The sequence below is a fragment of the Ranitomeya variabilis genome, chromosome 3 (genome assembly GCF_051348905.1).
Source record: "Ranitomeya variabilis isolate aRanVar5 chromosome 3, aRanVar5.hap1, whole genome shotgun sequence".
Taxonomy (NCBI): Eukaryota; Metazoa; Chordata; class Amphibia; order Anura; family Dendrobatidae; genus Ranitomeya; species Ranitomeya variabilis.
The window spans coordinates 709302521-709323872 of record NC_135234.1 but is presented as its reverse complement, the minus strand read 5'-3'; the positions used below and the strand labels follow the sequence as shown (position 1 = coordinate 709323872).

Sequence of the window (21352 nt, the reverse complement as noted above, 5' to 3'; positions counted from 1 at the left end):
GGACAGTGGTCAGAATTGTAAAAATTGGCCTGGTCATTAACGTGCAAACCACCCTTGGGGGTGAAGGGGTTAATCATGACCATGCTTAAAAGTATGTGAATAAAGAAAACTCTTTTTTACGGATTCGGTGAAGCTGGATATTCTTTTCATCTGGCATAGCACCCCATCACTCTCCTTCTTGGTCAAATAGCCCTTACACAGCCTGGAGGTGTGTTTGGGGTCATTGTCCTGTTGAAAAATAAATGATGGTCCAACTAAACGCAAACTGGATGGAATAGCATGCCGCTGCAAGATGCTGTGGTAGCCATGTTGGTTCAGTATGCCTTCAATTTTGAATAAATCCCCAACAGTGTCACCAGCAAAGCACCCCCACACCATCACACTTCCTCCTCCATGCTTCACGGTGGGAACCAGGCATGTAGAGTCCATCCGTTCACCTTTTCTGAGTCGCACAAAGACACGGTGGTTGGAACCAAAGATCTCAAATTTGGACTCATCAGACCAAAGCACAGATTTCCACTGGGCTAATGTCCATTCCTTGTGTTCTTTAGCCCAAACAAGTCTCTTCTGCTTGTTGCCTGTCCTTAGCAGTGGTTTCCTAGCAGCTATTTTACCATGAAGGTCTGCTGCACAAAGTCTCCTCTTAACAGTTTTTGTAGAGATGTGTCTGCTGCTAGAACTCTGTGTGGCATTGACCTGGTCTCTAATCTGAGCTGCTGTTAACCTGTGATTTCTGACACTGGTGACTCGGATAAACTTATCCTCAGAAGCAGAGGTGACTCTTGGTCTTCCTTTCCTGGAGCGGTCCTCATCTGAGCCAGTTTCTTTGTAGCACTTGATGGTTTTTGCCACTGCACTTGAGGACACTTTCAAAGTTTTCCCAATTTTTCAGACTGACTGACCTTCATTTCTTAAAATAATGATGGCCACTCGTTTTTCTTTACTTAGCTGCTTTTTCTTGCCTTAATACAAATTCTAACAGTCTATTCAGAAGGACTATCAGCTGTGTATCCACCAGACTTCTGCACAACACAACTGATGGTCCCAACCCCATTTATAAGGCAAGAAATCCCACATATTAAACCTGACAGGGCACACCTGTGAATTGAAAACCATTCCGGTGACTTGAAGCTCATCAAGAGAATGCCAAGAGTGTGCAAAGCAGTCATCAAAGCAAAAGGTGTCTACTTTGAAGAACCTAGAATATAAGACATAATTTCAGTTGTTTCACACTTTTTTGTTGAGTATATAATCCCACATGTGTTAATTCATAGTTTTGATGCCTTCAGTCATGAAAATACATAAAAATCTTTAAATGATAAGGTGTGTCCAAAGTTTTGGTCTGTACTGTATACTATATGTATGTATATATATATATATATATATATATATATATATATATATATATATATATATATATATACAGTTAGGTCCATATATATTTGGACAGAGACAAAATTTTTCTAATTTTGGTTATGGACATTACCACAATGAATTTTAAACAAAACAATTCAGATGCAGTTGAAGTTCAGACTTTCAGCTTTCATTTGAGGGTATCCACATTAAAATTGGATGAAGGGTTTAAGAGTTTCAGCTCCTTAACATGTGCCACCCTGTTTTTAAAGGGACCAAAAGTAATTGGACAATTGACTCCAAGGCTATTTCATGGACAGGTGTGGGCAATCCCTTCGTTATGTCATTCTTAATTAAGCAGATAAAAGGCCTGGAGGTGATTTGAGGTGTGGTGCTTGCATTTGGAAGGTTTTGCTGTGAAGTAAACATGCGGTCAAAGGAGCTCTCCATGCAGGTGAAGCAAACCATCCTTAAGCTGCGAAAACAGAAAAAACCCATCCGAGAAATTGCTACAATATTAGGAGTGGCAAAATCTACAGTTTGGTACATCCTGAGAAAGAAAGAAAGCACTGGTGAACTCAACAATGCAAAAAGACCTGGGCGCCCACGGAAGACAACAGTGGTGGATGATCACAGAATAATCTCCATGGTGAAGAGAAACCCCTTTACAACAGCCAACCAAGTGAAGAACACTCTCCAGGAGGTAGGTGTATCAATATCCAAATCTACCATAAAGAGAAGACTGCATGAAAGTAAATACAGAGGGTTCACTGCACGGTGCAAGCCACTCATAAGCATCAAGAATAAAAAGGCTAGACTGGACTTTGCTAAAAAACATCTAAAAAAGCCAGCACAGTTCTAGAAGAACATTCTTTGGACAGATGAAACAAAGATCAACCTCTACCAGAATGATGGCAAGAGAAAAGTATGGCGAAGGCATGGTACAGCTCATGATCCAAAGCATACCACATCATCTGTAAAACACGGCGGAGGCAGTGTGATGGCTTGGGCATGCATGGTTGCCAGTGGCACTGGGTCACTAGTGTTTATTGATGATATGACACAGGACAGAAGCAGCCGAATGAATTCTGAGGTATTCAGAGCCATACTGTGTGCTCAGATCCAGCCAAATGCAGCCAAACTGATTGGTCGTCGTTTCATACTACAGATGGACAATGACCCAAAACATAAAGCCAAAGCAACCCAGGAGTTAATTAAAGCAAATAAGTGGAATATTCTTGAATGGCCAAGACAGTTACCTGATCTCAACCCAATTGAGCATGCATTTCACTTGTTAAAGACTAAACTTCAGACAGAAAGGCCCACAAACAAACAGCAACTGAAAACCACCGCAGTGAAGGCCTGGTGGAGCATCAAAAAGGAGGAAACACAGCGTCTGGTGATGTCCATGAGTTCAAGACTTCAGGCAGTCATTGCCAACAAAGGGTTTTCAACCAAGTATTAAAAATGAACATTTCATTTAAAATTATTGAATCTGTCCAATTACTTTTGGTCCCTTTAAAAACAGGGTGGCACATGTTAAGTAGCTGAAACTCCTTAACCCTTCATCCAATTTTAATGTGGATACCCTCAAATGAAAGCTGAAAGTCTGAACTTCAACTGCTTCTGAATTGTTTTGGTTAAAATTCATTGTGGTAATGTCTATAACCAAAATTAGAAAAATGTTGTCTCTGTCCAAATATATATGGACCTAACTGTATATGCTCACACGTTATATATAATTTATGTAGCTTTCAGCTAACATGTAAGAGTAATGAAATCTGTTGTATGTAATCTAGGGATCGAGAGATCCAGCTGTATGAACTGTCTAACCTGGAGCCGTACTGCCAGATTACAGGACTGGAAACTATGCCATTGAAACTAGATTACTGGTAATGTATAACTACGAGCATAAATTGTTCTTCCTGAAAAAAATCATCAGGCACAAGATAATCTAAATGTATTAATTTAGAATTATTAACATACAGTATAAGGCCGGGGTCACACTCAGCGTTGTGAAATACGGTCCATTTTTTACAGGCGTAATACGCAGAAATGATCACAAAACAGTGATCAGTATGTCATCCGTAGGCAGGGAGTGGCTGCATATTTTGCGCATGTAAACCTCCGTATGGCATCCGTACAGCGAGATTTTCTCGCCGACTTGCAAAATGGACATAGAATGGATCCATGGGCTCAAATATTCGTGAAAACATATATACAGTCTATTATATATACAGTATATATATATGTCAGTGAGACACAGATATGCAGTATATAAACAAGGATTGAGAGAGAAAAAGGCATTATAACTGTCACATCCCCTACATGAACAGCCAGCTTCTTTAGCAATGACCTTTTGTGGCTTACCCTCCTTGTGAAGTGTGTCAATGACTGCCTTCTGGATATCTGTCAAGTCAGCAGTCTTCCCCATGATCGTGGAGCCTACTGAAACAGACTAAGGGATCTTTTTAAATGCTTAGGAAGCCTATGCAGGTGTTTTTTGTTAATTATTCTAATTTACTGAGATAATGACTTTTTGGGTTTTCCTTGGCTGCAAGCCATAATCATCAATATAAACAGAAATAAACACTTGAAATAGATCACTCTGTTTGTAATGACACTATATAATATGAGTTTCACTTTTTGTCTTGAAGAACTGAAATAAATTAACTTTTTGATGATATTCTAATTTTGTGATAAGCACCTGTATATGTTGTATACAAGTTTCAGCATCTAAGCTTATTTTTTCTCTTCTCTTTCTAGTGGAACTGACAGTGATGAATGTATGATATTATATGGAGATGACAAGGTAAAGAGATGTCAAACTCATCCTGGTCACTGAATACTTACACCTGACTGTAACTGAGTTAAAGGGAACCCGTCACTATGAAAATGCACTCATATCTGCAGTTACCATGTTATAGAGCAGGTGAAGCTAAGCAGATTGATATACAATTTTGTGGGCACAGATTCAATATAACCTGTGTTTTATACATTTAAACCTCTTCTCTTTCTGAGATTTTTGGTCCTGTGGGCAGTCCTATCAGTGACTGAAAGCTGTTTCTGTCTGTACATTTATGCAAATAAAGCTGTCAATCACTGATAGGACCACAAAATCAACTGAAAATCCCCGGAAGAGCAGAGGATTAAATGATGAAAACACAGGTTATACTGAATCTGTTCCCACAAAATTTAGTATTTAATTTATGATTTGACCACATTTTCCTAGTGACAGGTGTCCTATAAAGTACAGGGTGGGCCATTTATATGGATACACCTAAAAGAAAATGGGAATAGTTGGTGATATCAACTTCCTGTTTGTGGCACATTAGTATATGGGAGGGGGAAAACTTTTCAAGATGGGTGGTGACCATGGCGGCCATTTTGAAGTTGGTCATTTTGGATCCAACTTTATTTTTTTCAATGGGAAGAGGGTCATGTGACATCAAACTTATTGAAAATTTCTCAAGAAAAACAATGGTGTGCTTGGTTTTAACCCCTTCCTGACATCCGACATACTATCCCGTCGAGGTGGGGTGGGCCCGTATGACCGCCGACGGGATAGTACGTCCAGCGCGATCGGCGGCGCTCACGGGGGGAGCGCGGCCGATCGCGGCGGGGTGTCAGCTGCCTATCGCAGCTGACATCCGGCACTATGTGCCAGGAGCGGTCACGGACCGCTCCCGGCACATTAACCCCCGGCACACCGCGATCAAACATGATCGCGATGTGCCGGCGGTGCAGGGAAGCATCGCGCAGGGAGGGGGCTCCCTGCGGGCTTCCCTGAGCCCCCCGCAGCAACGCGATGTGATCGCGTTGCTGCGAGGGTCTTACCTCCCTCCCTGCCTGCTCCAGACCCGGATCCAAGATGGCCGCGAATCCGGGTCCTGCAGGGAGGGAGGTGGCTTCACAGAAGCCTGCTCAGAGCAGGCACTGTGAAGCAGCCTGCACTTCTCTCAGATCGGTGATCTGTCAGAGTGCTATGCAAACTGGCAGATCACCGATCTGTATTGTCCCCCCCTGGGGCAAAGTAAAAAAGTAAAAAAAAAAATTTCCAAATGTGTAAAAAAAAAAATAAAAAAAAATATTCCAAAATAATGAAAAAAAAAATAAAATATTCCCATAAATACATTTCTTTATCTAAATAAAAAAAAAAAAACAATAAAAGTACACATATTTAGTATCGCCGCATCCGTAACGACCCGACCTATAAAACTGGCCCACTAGTTAACCCCTTCAGTAAACACCGTAAGAAAAAAAAACAAAAAACGAGGCAAAAAACAACGCTTTATTATCATACCGCCGAACAAAAAGTGGAATAACACGCGATCAAAAAGACAGATATAAATAACCATGGTACCGCTGAAAGCGTCATCTTGTCCCGCAAATAACGAGCTGCCATACAGCATGATCAGCAAAAAAATAAAAAAGTTATAGTCCTGAGAATAAAGCGATGCAAAAATAATTATTTTTTCCATAAAATAGTTTTTATCGTATAAAAGCGCCAAAACATAAAAAAATAATATAAATGAGGTATCGCTGTAATCGTACTGACCCGAAGAATAAAACTGCTTTATCAATTTTACCAAACGCGGAACAGTATAAATGCCTCTCCCAAAAGAAATTCATGAATAGCTGGTTTTTGGTCATTCTGCCTCACAAAAATCGGAATAAAAAGCGATCAAAAAATGTGACGTGCCCAAAAAGTTACCAATAAAAACGTCAACTCGTCCCACAAAAAACAAGACCTCACATGACTCTGTGGACCAAAATATGGAAAATTTATAGCTCTCAAAATGTGGTAACGCAAAAAATATTTTTTGCAATAAAAAGCGTCTTTCAGTGTGTGACGGCTGCCAATCATAAAAATCCGCTAAAAAACTCGCTATAAAAGTAAATCAAACCCCCCTTCATTACCCCCTTAGTTAGGGAAAAATAAAAAAAATGTATTTATTTCCATTTTCCCATTAGGGTTAGGGTTAGGGCTAGGGTTGGGGCTAGGGTTAAGGCTACAGTTAGGGTTGGGGCTAAAGTTAGGGTTAGGGTTGGGGCTAAAGTTACGGTTAGGGTTTAGATTACATTTACGGTTGGGAATAGGGTTGGGCGTAGGGTTAGGGGTGTGTCAGGGTTAGAGGTGTGGTTAGGGTTACTGTTGGGATTAGGGTTAGGGGTGTGCTTGGATTAGGGTTTCAGTTATAATTGGGGGGTTTCCACTGTTTCGGCACATCAGGGGCTCTCCAAACGCGACATGGCGTCCGATCTCAATTCCAGCCAATTCTGCGTTGAAAAAGTAAAACAGTGCTCCTTCCCTTCCGAGCTCTCCCGTGTGCCCAAACAGGGGTTTACCCCAACATATGGGGTATCAGCGTACTCAGGACAAATAGGACAACAATCTTTGGGGTCCAATTTCTCCTGTTACCCCTGGGAAAATACAAAACTGGGGGCTAAAAAATAATTTTTGTGGGAAAAAAAAGGATTTTTTATTTTTACGGCTCTGCGTTATAAACTGTAGTGAAACACTTGGGGGTTCAAAGTTCTTACAACACATCTAGAAGTTCCTTGGGGGGTCTAGTTTCCAAAATGGGGTCACTTGTGCGGGGCTTCTACTGTTTAGGTACATTAGGGGCTGAAAAATAATTTTTGTGGGAAAAAATTTTTGTTTTATTTTTACGGCTCTGCATTATTAACTTCTGTGAAGCCCTTGGTGGGTCAAAGCACTCACCACACATCTAGATAAGTTCCTTAGGGGGTCTACTTTCCAACATGGTGTCACTTGTGGGGGGTTTCTACTGTTTAGGTACATTAGGGGCTCTGCAAACGCAATGTGACGCCTGCAGACCATTCCATCTAAGTCTGCATTCCAAATGGCGCTCCTTCCCTTCCGAGCCCTCCCATGCATCCAAACGGTGGTTCCCCCCACATATGGGGTATCAGCGCACTCAGGACAAATTGGACAACAAAGTTTGGGGTCCAATTTCTCCTGTTACCCTCGGGAAAATACAAAACTGGGGGCTGAAAAATAATTTTTGTGGGAAAAAATGTTTGTTTTATTTTTATGGCTCTGCATTATTAACTTCTGTGAAGCCCTTGGTGGGTCAAAGCACTCACCACACATCTAGATAAGTTCCTTAGGGGGTCTACTTTCCAACATGGTGTCACTTGTGGGGGGTTTCTACTGTTTAGGTACATTAGGGGCTCTGCAAACGCAATGTGACGCCTGCAGACCATTCCATCTAAGTCTGCATTCCAAATGGCGCTCCTTCCCTTCCGAGCCCTCCCATGCATCCAAACGGTGGTTCCCCCCACATATGGGGTATCAGCGCACTCAGGACAAATTGGACAACAAAGTTTGGGGTCCAATTTCTCCTGTTACCCTCGGGAAAATACAAAACTGGGGGCTGAAAAATAATTTTTGTGGGAAAAAATTTTTGTTTTATTTTTACGGCTCTGCATTATTAACTTCTGTGAAGCCCTTGGTGGGTCAAAGCACTCACCACACATCTAGATAAGTTCCTTAGGGGGTCTACTTTCCAACATGGTGTCACTTGTGGGGGGTTTCAATGTTTAGGCGCATCAGTGGCTCTCCATACGCAACATGGCGTCCCATCTCAATTCCTGTCAATTTTGCATTGAAAAGTCAAACGGTGCTACTTCCCTTCCGAGCTCTCCCATGCGCCCAAACAGTGGTTTACCCCCACATATGGGGTATCAGCGTACTCAGGACAAATTGTACAACAACTTTTGGGGTCCAATTTCTTCTCTTACCCTTGGGAAAATATAAAATTGGGGGTGAAAAGATAATTTTTGTGAAAAAATATGATTTTTTATTTTTACGGTTCTGCATTATAAACTTCTGTGAAGCACTTGGTGGGTCAAAGTGCTCACCACACCTCTAGATAAGTTCCTTAGGGGGTCTACTTTCCAAAATGGTGTCACTTGTGGGGGGTTTCAATGTTTACGCACATCAGGGGCTCTACAAACGCAACATGACGTCCCATCTCAATTCCTGTCAATTTTGCATTGAAAAGTCAAACGGCGCTCCTTCCCTTCCGAGGTCTCCCATGCGCCCAAACAGTGGTTTATCCCCACATATGGGGTATCAGCGTACTCAGGACAAATTGTACAACAACTTTTGGGGCCCAATTTCTTCTCTTACCCTTGGAAAAATAAAAAATTGGGGGCGAAAAATAATTTTTGTGAAAAAATATGATTTTTTATTTTTACGGTTCTGCATTATAAACTTCTGTGAAGCACTTGGTGGGTCAAAGTGCTCACCACACCTCTAGATAAGTTCCTTAGGGGGTCTACTTTCCAAAATGGTGTCACTTGTGGGGGGTTTCAATGTTTAGGCACATCAGGGGCTCTACAAACGCAACATGACGTCCCATCTCAATTCCTGTCAATTTTGCATTGAAAAGTCAAACGGCGCTCCTTCCCTTCCGAGGTCTCCCATGCACCCAAACAGTGGTTTATCCCCACATATGGGGTATCAGCGTACTCAGGACAAATTGTACAACAACTTTTGGGGTCCAATTTCTTCTCTTACCCTTGGAAAAATAAAAAATGGGGGCGAAAAATAATTTTTGTGAAAAAATATGATTTTTTATTTTTACGGTTCTGCATTATAAACTTCTGTGAAGCACTTGGTGGGTCAAAGTGCTCACCACACCTCTAGATAAGTTCCTTAGGGGGTCTACTTTCCAAAATGGTGTCACTTGTGGGGGGTTTCAATGTTTACGCACATCAGGGGCTCTACAAACGCAACATGACGTCCCATCTCAATTCCTGTCAATTTTGCATTGAAAAGTCAAACGGCGCTCCTTCCCTTCCGAGGTCTCCCATGCGCCCAAACAGTGGTTTATCCCCACATATGGGGTATCAGCGTACTCAGGACAAATTGTACAACAACTTTTGGGGTCCAATTTCTTCTCTTACCCTTGGAAAAATAAAAAATTGGGGGCGAAAAATTATTTTTGTGAAAAAATATGATTTTTTATTTTTACGGTTCTGCATTATAAACTTCTGTGAAGCACTTGGTGGGTCAAAGTGCTCACCACACCTCTAGATAAGTTCCTTAGGGGGTCTACTTTCCAAAATGGTGTCACTTGTGCGCCCAAACAGTGGTTTACCCCCACATATGGGGTATCGGCGTACTCAGGACAAATTGTACAACAACTTTTGGGGTCCATTTTCTCCTGTTACCCTTGGTAAAATAAAACAAATTGGAGCTGAAGTAAATTTTTTGTGAAAAAAAGTTAAATGTTCATTTTTATTTAAACATTCCAAAAATTCCTGTGAAGCACCAGAAGGGTTAATAAACTTCTTGAATGTGGTTTTGAGCACCTTGAGGGGTGCAGTTTTTAGAATGGTGTCACACTTGGGTATTTTCTATCATATAGACCCCTCAAAATGACTTCAAATGAGATGTGGTCCCTAAAAAATGGTGTTGTAAAAATGAGAAATTGCTGGTCAACTTTTAACCCTTATAACTCCCTAACAAAAAAAAATTTTGGTTCCAAAATTGTGCTGATGTAAAGTAGACACGTGGGAAATGTTACTTATTAAGTATTTTGTGCAACATATCTCTGTGATTTAAGGGCATAAAAATTCAAAGTTGGAAAATTGCAAAATTTTCAAAATTTTCGCCAAATTTCCATTTTTTTTGCAAATAAACGCAGGTAATAAAGAAATTTTACCACTATCATGAAGTACAATATGTCACGAGAAAACAATGTCAGAATCGCCAAGATCCGTTGAAGCGTTCCAGAGTTATAACCTCATAAAGGGACAGTGGTCAGAATTGTAAAAATTGGCCCGGTCATTAACGTGCAAACCACCCTTGGGGGTGAAGGGGTTAATGTAACTTTATTCTTTCATGAGTTATTTAAAAGTTTATGACCACTTATCCAAGAAGTATCGTTTCTCCTTGTGGAGAGTGACATATTAAGCATGCCGAGATGAGGAGACTTAAAGCCGCAATGCTCCTCTGGGAAATATGCAAATTGTCTCTTCAGAGAGCAAGAGGACTAGAACTCTAGTGCCACCTATTGGAAGTAGCAATCCTAACAGTTAATGTCGACCCTTTAACGAGCCTTGTCACATGACTTAGGATAAAAGCCAAACCAGAATCTCAATTTGCAGACACTGTGTTTCGGGGTACTGCCCCTCGTCAGTGTGCCACAAACAGGAAGTTGATATCACAAACCATTCCCATTTTATTTAGGTGTATCCATATAAATGGCCCACCCTGTAAAGTTATCGCATAATTAAGTCTGGCTGTCTCACAGGATATTACACTTTTTATTTTCAGCCAGATAATACATTTCATGTGACATCGGAGGCATACAGAGGTATAGCAGATGCCCCATGCCCCATAACTGCCCTTTTATGACTCTGTACAAATTGTGCACAACAGGCCTTACATAACTGAGCAGAGGTTTGTAGTAAGAAAACTAAGATCATTGCAAATATCCGAACACTCCTCAACATTGAAATTGCAACGCCAAGAATGAAAAATCATGGAATTATGGAAATCAGAAAATGGATAGACATGGTAATGAAATGCAAATGATGAAAAATGGAAACAAAATTGTCAAAAGCATTTAAACTTATTCAGTATTGAGTATAAGCTTCACGTGCAGTGATCCCCATACTTATACATGTTGGCTGCTATCAGTGGGGTTATTAATGTTTGTCTGAGGAATGTTCTGTAATGCTACCAAACATTATGCCACACCTCACCATAATCCTGGGAGTAGAATCAGTGAGATGTTCTCTTGTGAAGACCTCTTCATGGCTTTGCCCATGTGGTCTCCAGACCAATCTCCAGCTATCACTGCGTCAAAGATAAAAGTGGGATTCATCGTTCAAGAGCATAGACCTCCATTCCAGCCTCCATTGCTCCAAATCCAATCCATCTTCTTTGGTCTGCTCCATGATAGCCTTTGAGAGCGGTGGCGTGAGGTCAATGGAACACTTGTAGCAGCACGTCTAGATCATAACCCAATGTCATTCAAACTTCTGATGGTTTGTGTAGTCAGTTTGATATCTTTGGCTTTGTATGTGATCTCGAATTTCACTTGCTGTCCAGAATAGATCAATTGTGGAGCTAGTGGTAAGGCCATTTGTCAAAAGTGTCCCAGGAGCTGATTTTCAACATGACAATGCCATACCACACCACATGTTGCTCTGTGAGCATCTTATATGGCCTTAACGTATTACCATGCCCTGCAGCATCTCTGGACTTGCCTCCCACCGAGTACATATGGGACATAATTGATCAGCAATTACAAAAGAAGCCGCCAGCAGTGGATCTTGATGATTTTTGTGACCAAATGCATTCAGCAGAACATTCCTTGGACAGACATTTAAAACCTCATTAATAGCAGCCAAGGCTGTAAGTTCAGGGATTTCTGCATATGGAACTGATTCTCGATACTGAATAAATTGAGATGTTTTGAAAATTCTGTTTCCGTTTTTTCATCATTTGCTTAACATTAACATGTCTATCCATCCTGTGATTTCCATAATTTCACAAATTCTCCTTCTTGATGTTGCAATTTCAATATTGTTGTTTTTGCTCTGCAATTTATTGTTGTAACGTATGGTGATTAGACCATTAGTTATTATTTACAATGACAATAATCAAATTCATAGGGTAATATACCAACTAATAGAATTAAAAGTGCAGATATTATATCATTATAGCATCATTCACTTTCTCCTATTCTTTATTACAGGGATGTGTGAATATTCTGCTCTTTACTTCAATTGGAGAAACACTAAGGTAAAATAATGTGTAATAAAGCAAAATAATCTGACATAATAACTACATAATACACTGTTGTAATATATTTATTGTAATCAACTTTGCTTTATTTTCACATACACTGAAGGTAATTATCTCAGGATATGCCATCATGTAAATTTCTGTGTTCTTAATGGTCTCCGCTAGAACATTCCTACTGTCATCATCACCTTTCTAAATGTATATTTAATTCATCAGCGCGGCCTGAAATACCTGTAAACATAATCTCTTTATTCCTGTATAGGATTTATGTAAACCTCAAACATAGGGACCCATGGGGGCCTGTCCTCAGATCTAACTCGCCAAAAGTCTACAGTAGTGCACACACATTGACGCTGTCCTATTTGAGGCAGTGATTGAACTCGACTATGTGCATGCACAAAGTTTAAGTGGACAAGCAGGCACAAGATTTATTGTTAGATGTGGCATCAATTAAAATGAGAGGACAAGATTAACTACACTGCAAAGGGCTCTGAAGATGGTTGTGGTCAACCCATAATCTCCAAGGGTATGGACAAATAATTGTGGACAGGAACAAAATTCTGTTTTCCAAGAATCCAAGGGCTGTGGTGGTAAACTAAACATACATTTCAAAAACCTCTGTATCGGCTGTTTTGAACAAGGAATATTAGAAATCAATGTTGTACCTAAAGAACCATTTCTTTAAGACATTTTTTAAGCTTCCCCTCTCTATTGCTGTTATTAGCAATCAAAGTATTTGGCACCTAAAAAAGTAAACTATTGTTATGTCCAAGTGGATGTTGAAAGACATTTTTTGCTGGGGGTGATGTACTTCTTCTCCCTGTGTAAGTTGCAAAATCATAATCAAACAGCAACACAGCATAAAAAGAACATAAGAACATGCATTGATCTCCTGGTCTCACCTCCTGCAGTATTAGGAAGTGCTGGGAGACTAGAGCACATATGACTCACACCTTTCGGATAAGGTCCATGAAGGAGGGGGTAGGGGCAGCACAGCTGAGTTTAGCTGTGTCACAATACAATCCCTTCTATCTGCGCTCTTCTAATAGCATTGTCAGCTCTGCTGTGCTACCCTTTCCCACCACACTGCCTTTTAGCTGTGTCAGTAATCAGGCTTATGTCTGTTTTGCTCAAAAGTTGCTTTGAGTACAACAGGCAAAATTGTGACTTGTCTAAATTCAGTTGTGCTGCCCCTCCTCTCACGGGGACCTTATCTGAAAGGTGTGACCCATCTGTGCTCTATTCTTCCAACACTTTCTAATTATGCAAGAGGTTAGACCAGGAGATTAGAGCCATATCATTATATCTCACACACTGAGAAACCTAGGCTTTGGTGGGGATGTGTTCTTTATCTGTTGTGCTTCTGGCTGCTATAATGCAGTGGCTTTCCCACCAGTAAGGTAGCGAGGCAGTGACCCAGGAAAGTTAAACAACAAAGTCTTGATTTGCCAAAAACCCCCTCAAACCTTTATAATCCGGATTGCAGCCAGACATGTCTGTATACAGTTTGGCGTTGTGTGCGCCTGCACCACTGTATGAATCTTGGGTGTGGTAACGGCTTTACCCAAGTCTCTGGCACCTGCACTTTTGTAGGACTCACGAGTAGGGTTGAGTGAAACGGATCGTTCATTTTCAAAAGTCGCCGACTTTTGGCAAAGTCGGGTTTCGTGAAACCCGACCTGACTCCAGCGTGGGATCGGCCACGTGGTCGGCGATCTTGGCGCCAAAGTCGCGTTTTGTATGACGCCTTCCCCGCCATTTTTTCAGCCAATTAAGGAGTGTGGGCAGCGTGATGACATAGGTTCCGGCCTAGTTTCTGCGGCGTCATAGAGCCATATTACCGTTTGGGCTGCAGTGATTTCCGCAGTCAAACACAACATATGCTTTGCACGGAGGGGAGAGAGAGAGAGAGATTAAGTAAATGTAAAAAATAATCCACATTGACTTGCATTGGGTTTCGTGTTCCGGTCCGGAACCCGACTTTACAGTAGAATCGGCCGATTTCACGCGATCCGACTTTCGAGAAGGTCGGGTTTCACAAAACCCAACTCGATCCTAAAAAAGCAAAAGTCGCTCAACCCTACTCACGAGTGCTGCGTCGGCTCTACTCAGGTCTCTGGCTCTGGTCTGTTTTCAACCTATTTTGCGATGACCACAGCTGTGGCTGTGATTACAACGCTCTCCTGCGGGTTCAGTATATCTCCAGACAGATCCTGGGTGACACGTAACGTTCCTCGTATATAACTCCTATCCCATTCTTAAATGGAACCTGTCAGCAGGATTGTGCACAGTAACCTACACACAGTGTCAGATCGGCGCCGTTATACTGATTAAAATGATACCTTGGTTGATGAAATCAGTCTTCTGGTTGTTCTTTAACCCCTTCACAACATGCCCCGTACTAGTGCTGTCAAACGCCGACAGCGGCATTTAACTACCGCTTCCGGCTACGCGGCCGGAAGTGAGCGCATCGCCAACCCCCGTCACATGATCGGGGGTCGGCGATGCGTCAGGATAGTAACCATAGAGGTCCTTGAGACCTCTATGGTTACTGATGCCGGCCTGCTGTGAGCGCCACCCTGTGGTCAGCGCTCAAACAAGCCTGCAATTCAGTTTCATAGCAGCGATCTGATGATCGCTGCTATGTAGCTGAGCCGATCGAGTTGTGCCAGCTTTTAGCCTACCATGGAGGCTATTGAAGCATGGCAAAAGTTAAAAAAAATGTTTTAAAAAATATTAATTTTTTTTTTTTTAAATATAAAAGTTTAAATCACCCCCCTTTCGCCCCATCCAAAATAAAACAATAAAAATAAAATCAAATATACACATATTTGGTATCACCGCGTTCAGAATCGCCCGATCTATCAATAAAAACAAGCATTAACCTGATCGCTAAACAGTGTAGCAAGAAAAAAATTAGAAACGCCAGAATTACTTTTTTGGTCGCCGCGATTTGCATTAAAATGCAATAACGGGCGATCAAAAGAACATATTTGCACAAAAGTGGTATCAATAAAAACATCAGCTTGGATCGCAAAAAATAAGCCCTCACCTGACCCCAGATCACGAAAAATGGAGACGCTACGGGTATCAGAAAATGGCGCAATTGTTTTTTTTTAGCAAAGTTTTGAATTTTGTTTTCACCACTTAGATAAAAAATAACCTAGACATGGTAGGTGGCTATGAACTCGTAATGACCTAGAGAATCACAATGGCAGGTCAGTTTTAGCATTTAGTGAACCTAGCAAAAAAGCCAAACAAAAAACAAATGTGGGATTGCACTTTTTTTGCAATTTCACCACACTTGGAATTTTTTTCCCGTTTTCTAGTACAAGACATGGTAAAACCAATGGTGTCGTTCAAAAGTACAACTTGTCCCGCAAAAAATAAGCCCTCACATGATCATATTGATGGAAAAATAAAAAAGTTAAGGTTCTGGGAAAGAGGGGAGCGAAAAACGAAAACGCAAAAATGAAAAAGGGCTGCGGCATGAAGGGGTTAATCTTTACTTTCAGTTTGTAGTTAATGATATGCTCGTGCCCTAAGGCAGGGTTTGTGTATGTGGTGCTCTGATTAGATATTTGTGGCGCCCCTGAAGATACAGTCGCCACAGAGGTACTGCATCTCAGCCAGAGGTGTGGTACCCCACCTCTCTGGTAAGGAGGGAACACTGTACAGAACCCTCAGGGTATGTGCACACGTCAGGATTTCTGGCAGAAATTTTCCTGACAAAAACTGGACATTTCTGCCAGAAATCCGCATGCGTTTTTTTCGCGTTTTTGATGCGTTTTTTAGCGTTTTTTCCCAATGCATAGAATAGCGGGAAAAACGAGAAAAAAACGCAAAATGAATGAACATGCTGCTTTTTTTACCGCGATGTGTTTTTTTCGCGGAAAAAAACGCATCATGTGCACAAAAATTGCAGAATGCATTCTAAATGATAGGATGCATAACGTATGCGTTTTTAATGAGTTTTTATAGCGTTTTCATCGTGAAACAACGCAAAAAAAACACGAAAAAACCTGAACGTGTGCACATAGCCTAACACTTGCACCCAACACCAGACCTACCCAGGCCAGGGAGGGATCAAGTAGAAGGTGTGGGTGGAGAGTGAGGAGTTGTCAGGGGAGACAGGAAGGAGAAGTTGAGCAGTCTGTGAGAGGCAAGAGAAGAGAGCAGACGTGAGAAGCAGGAGCTGGGGACTGGAGCTGGTAGGAGCTCGTCCCAGTAGAAAATTGAGAGAGAAGGGAAAGAAGCACCCAGGAAGAAGAAAGGGTCCTAGGGGCACAGGAAGTGAAGAAGCCACCCGTGGGGCCCGCATCCAGGCAGACCAGAGTCAGGTGGAGGGACCAGGTCACAGTAAGGGGAACTGGCCCCTGATCTAGTGGAAGAACTACAGGTCTCAACTAGGAACCTGGATGCTGTCATGTCTGTAAGAAGCGTTTTTTTGTCTCTTTCTTCAGTATGTTAGGTATTTATTGTGCAAACTAGGGGGCAGGTCAGTGAGGGATCAGTGGCCTGGCAGCAGTCTGCTTTATGAATGTATAATCAGAACACCACATACACCAACCCCATCTTAGGGCACGAGAATCTCATTAACAACAAACTGAAAATAAAAATGAAAGAACAACCACAAGATGGATTTCATCAACCAAGGTATCATTATATTCAGTATAATGGAGCTGAGTCTGCTGACCTGACACGGTGTGTAGGTTACTATGCACAACCTGCTGACAGGTTCCCTTTAAAAAAAAATCCATTAATAATCCATAGGGCAGTATGATCAAGCAAACTAGTGTTGACACCTATTAACATTAGAATAAATATTAAATCACAAAGTTGGAATATTGGTACCTACATTTCATTCAGAAGCAGCACCAGAGAAGAAAGCTTTAATAACACTACTTAGCAAACAGTAAATATATTGTAATAATATATAGTAACAGGCCGGACATTAAATCAAAAACACTCAGGTTAAATAGCCACTACGCAGCATCCTGATAAGCCACGTGTCACACACTGCCCATTATCCCGATGCATGTTTCGCATATTGCTTCATCATGGAGTCATGGAGTACTGTAGCAGTGACCACTGCCTCTTTACAGTATGTACTGCACACTTACCAATTGCTACTAGTTATTTTATATGGCCCATATCAAGCGATGCCATCATCTTGCCTCACCACCTCACTGTAGTCGTACTGTGGTCACGCACATGAATCCACTGCTGGTGCCAAAGGTGATGTACTGTGGGGTTGGACATACAGTGCTGTTCAGGAATAAAGGCTATTTTTCAATTATCCAAGTGCTGCAGTGATGAAGTAAACATACATTTAAAAAGAGTGATTATAGTTAGAATACAGTGTAGGCTGTTTTGAGCAAGGAAACCTGATGAGTGACATTTTCCAAGCATGATCTTTGATAAGCTGATTTCTGGGATCTCTATCAATCTTTAGAATGAAGGAGCTGCAGCACTAATTGAGTGTTACCTTCTCTCTTTTGCCTGCACAGAGGCCCCACACAGTCCAGGGTGCAGCACCAAAGCACCATTGGGTCAATTCTACGGTTCCCTGTAGAACTGGATGAAGTGTTGTATCACTGTGCAGGGAAAACTTAGGAAGGGTTTGAGTACTAGGGTGACAAGTAACTCCCCTTGTTACATTGGTTTCCTATAAAGATTGGTTCAGTCAATGAATCCTTGTATAGTCCAGCTATCACTAGCTTCATTGCTTTTGAAGATGATATCTTATATAGTCTTGTGATGTAACCATGAAACTTTTTACTTTTAGAATGTGGAAAAAAATGCCTCGACCAGATAACATAATGCCAACTATTGTCCTTGAAAATGCTATCCTGTCTCCTCATGTAAAGTTAATCCGCTGGCAGGTGCATGGAGATTGGGTGACACAGGTAAGTGCAAAAGTATCTTTATGTATGGTTAAAGGAAAGAACATACATAGAAATTGTGGGGCCTCATAACAGAAGTTCTAATTTCCCCCCTAAAAAAAAAAAAAAAAAAATTCAGCGGGGTCACAGAAGAGCATGTCCCATAACTTTGAAGCCTTTACAAAGCAATTTTGCCCCATTGAAGCCCCTTTCCACTCACTAAGGTACCCATTTCATGGAGACCATTAAGTAGTACACACCCCACAAAGTTTGATACCCACACAGTGACCCCAGCATAGGCTGATGGCCCTCATAGTCCCCCACACACAGTAAAATGGCCTTGATACAGCCCTCACAAAATATGATGGCCTCCACGCAGTGCTCCATACAGTATTGTGGCACTCCGTACAGAAGATTCCAAGGTAGTTGGGGATCCAGCACACGTGAGTAGATAAAAATCAATGTTTATTCCAAAATTGTTAAAAACATCTTCATCAGTGTATATTCCATAAAAAGATTAGACAAAAGGTCTATGCTATAGAAAACATTACGATTCATAACACAGCTCCAATGAAGGGGCATTCACCCCCCCCCCCCCCCCCCCCCCCCCCCCCACACACACACACACACACACCGAATTTCCAGTAGGAAAAAGACCTGACATTTGAAACCTCTTTTAGTAGTAGAATTACACAGTTTAACATATGGAAAGTGAGGAAATTACATATAACTGAGAAGTGACTAATATAATTAAAACATCTTTTGGAGCCCAGACCCCTTGGTGTGGACAGGTCATTAAGACTTGCTTATTTGTTGGAAATGGACATGAAGTTTGATTTAGGGAGGAGTACTTAGCTCTGCTACAGGATGTGCTATGATGAGAGAACTTCACTAGACTGTGATTCCCAAGAGCGGAAACATCCTGGACATTGGAAATATCATACATTTTCAAAAACTGAAGCAACATCCCATAACTAACCCTGTTGTGAGTCATGAAGGGGAGTTGTGTGGGTGTAACTTATGTGCAGGTAAATGGACAAGGCAAATTATGATCTGGGATCCTGCAGAGAGATACATATCCGAGTATGCATGATTCCAGTTCACTGGACATTTCCAATCGAATTGCTCCTCTTCGTTAGCTGAGCCATCTCTGTGGCCAGCGTAGGAAGTTTCTTTTATTTTATCCTTTTATTTTATGTAATTGTATATGTGGATCGTCCCCGTAGGGCAGTGGGGTACTCGGTACCGGGTCCTTCGGTTCTCAAGGGGGATGTCACGGTGGCTGACCCGGTCCGTGGCCCTCGGGAGGTCCGTTGTAAAAGGGGGGAAAGGTCTTTAAAGGTATATGTTCATGACGCCACCTGTGGTATTCGGTCATTGTGACCGATGCTGCTTAGGGGTCCGCTGGGGTGATGTTATGGCAGCTAGATGGTATACCTTCCCACAGGTGAAGTGTGTCCCCAGGGCTTCCCAGACTGTAGATGGTGGATGGTAAATGGTGTAAGGCGCAGTGAAGAACGAGGACACAAGGTTGCAGTCTCTTTACCTTTACTGAAGGCTTCAGCATCCACAGTCCAGAGCACCAGATCACAGGGCTGGCAGAGTCCGGCCGGTCTGAAGGCAAATCCAGAGTCCCCTTATCCAGGTGGAAATCAGTAGCCTTCCTCTAGCACCTGGGTGTTGTAGTACCTTACTGCTGAGCTTCTCATAAGGTCCTCACAACTGTGGTAGATGTTCTAGATGTTGTGTCTCTCTCTGTCCCCTAGATGGATAGGACAAACCTGTATGACTGGTGGCCTGAGGCTTTTTACAGGGACTCTAGCATGCCCCAGCCTCCACAAGTTGCCACCGTGCCTCCTGGGTATAGGGTGGGCAGGTAACGTGGAATTAGCTGTCCTGCCGGTCTCTGGAGCAAGGCATAAAGGACTGTTGCTCCCTCGGTGTTCCGGCTACCGGATCCTGCGCCTCAGAAGGAGGCAGCCTGTGCAGGGCAGAAATCCTGCTGGTTTCCTCTCCTTTTGCTATGACTTCTTGTCACTCTCTACAATACAATTCTCCTTCAGTGTCTCTTTCTTGGGAACTGCCGCACGTCGGGCAGGCGCAGCTCCGTGGCCTTCGGTCTAGGCCTCTGACAGGATCCCACCCCTGTCAGGGACCCACTAACTGAGCGGAGCTTAGCTAGCAGCTCATTGGGTGAAGCCCAGCCAGCTTCTGACTAACTTCCTATCCAGACCACCAGTTTTACCTAATTGTGAAGAGTGCCCTAATAAATAGGAGCATAGCTCCCCCTGGTGGACTGGAGTATGAAATGTGTTGTGTGTTGGTGTTACCTGTGTTGTGAATTCTGTTGTGGGTTCTGCTCTTAGGCTCCCTCCGGTGGTTATAAGTGGTAGTGCTGCTGTTTGTCCTTCACAACAGTCATCAGCTGCTTCCACTTTGGACGGGGCTATTTAGTCTGGCTCCTTCCTTTAGTGAGTGCCAGTTGTCCATTGTTTTCTAGGGATCCACATCTCTGCTTGGTTTCTCCTTCTGGATTGTCCAAATCATCAAAGATAAGTCCTGGCTCTGTTTTTGCAGTCCACATGCGGTGGACTTAATAGTTCTGTGAATTGCTATGTTTTTTCTTGTCCAGCTTTGTCTGTGTTAAGATTTACTCAGCCAAGTTGGAAGCTCTGGAGTCACAGAGTTACCCTCCATGCCTTTAGTTAGGTGTGGAGATTTTTGTATTCTCTGTGGTGGATTTTGTAGTATTTTTTATACTGACCGCACAGTACTCTTTCCTGTCTTTTCTTTCTAGGTAGCGTGGCCTCCTTTGCTAAATTCTGTTTTCAGTCTGCGTTTGTAATTTCCCTCTCCTCTCACAGTCAATATTTGTGGGGGGCTGCCTTTCCTTTGGGAATTTTCTCTGAGGCAAGATAGTATTCCTGTTTCTTTCTTTAGGTGTAATTAGTCCTCCGGCTGTGACGAGGTGTCTAGGGAGTGACAGGAACATCCCACGGCTACTTCTAGTTGATGTGTTAAGTTCAGGGTCTGCGGTCAGTATAGAGGCCACCTACTCCAGAGCTCGTCCATGCTGCTCCTAGGCCACCAGTTCATAACAGTACAACTGGCCAACAATGAGTTAACCGCATCTCAAAAGAAAGGAAAGAAAGTGCTGAGCCATTTTTTTTCTGTACTCTGTTGTTTTTTTTTTCCCTCTTCACTTCTGGGTGGCTCAGGAGTTAGGCGTTGACATGGATGTTCAGGGACTTGCTTCTCGGGTGGATCAACTTGCTGCTAGAGTACAGGGTATTTCTGATTATATCGTGCAGACTCCTGTTTT

General features: G+C 42.3%; 1 protein-coding gene across 1 annotated transcript in view; it reads left to right on the top strand.

Annotated features, from left to right (window-relative positions):
- LOC143817775 (cilia- and flagella-associated protein 337-like) overlaps positions 1–21352 on the top strand; it is a 263091-nt gene that overhangs the window by 66835 nt on the left and 174904 nt on the right. Inside the window, exons 8-11 of the mRNA XM_077299254.1 lie at positions 3153–3245; positions 4120–4165; positions 12096–12142; positions 17934–18054. Of these exons, the coding sequence (XP_077155369.1) occupies positions 3153–3245; positions 4120–4165; positions 12096–12142; positions 17934–18054 (307 nt within the window). The remainder of the gene's footprint in view (positions 1–3152; positions 3246–4119; positions 4166–12095; positions 12143–17933; positions 18055–21352) is intronic.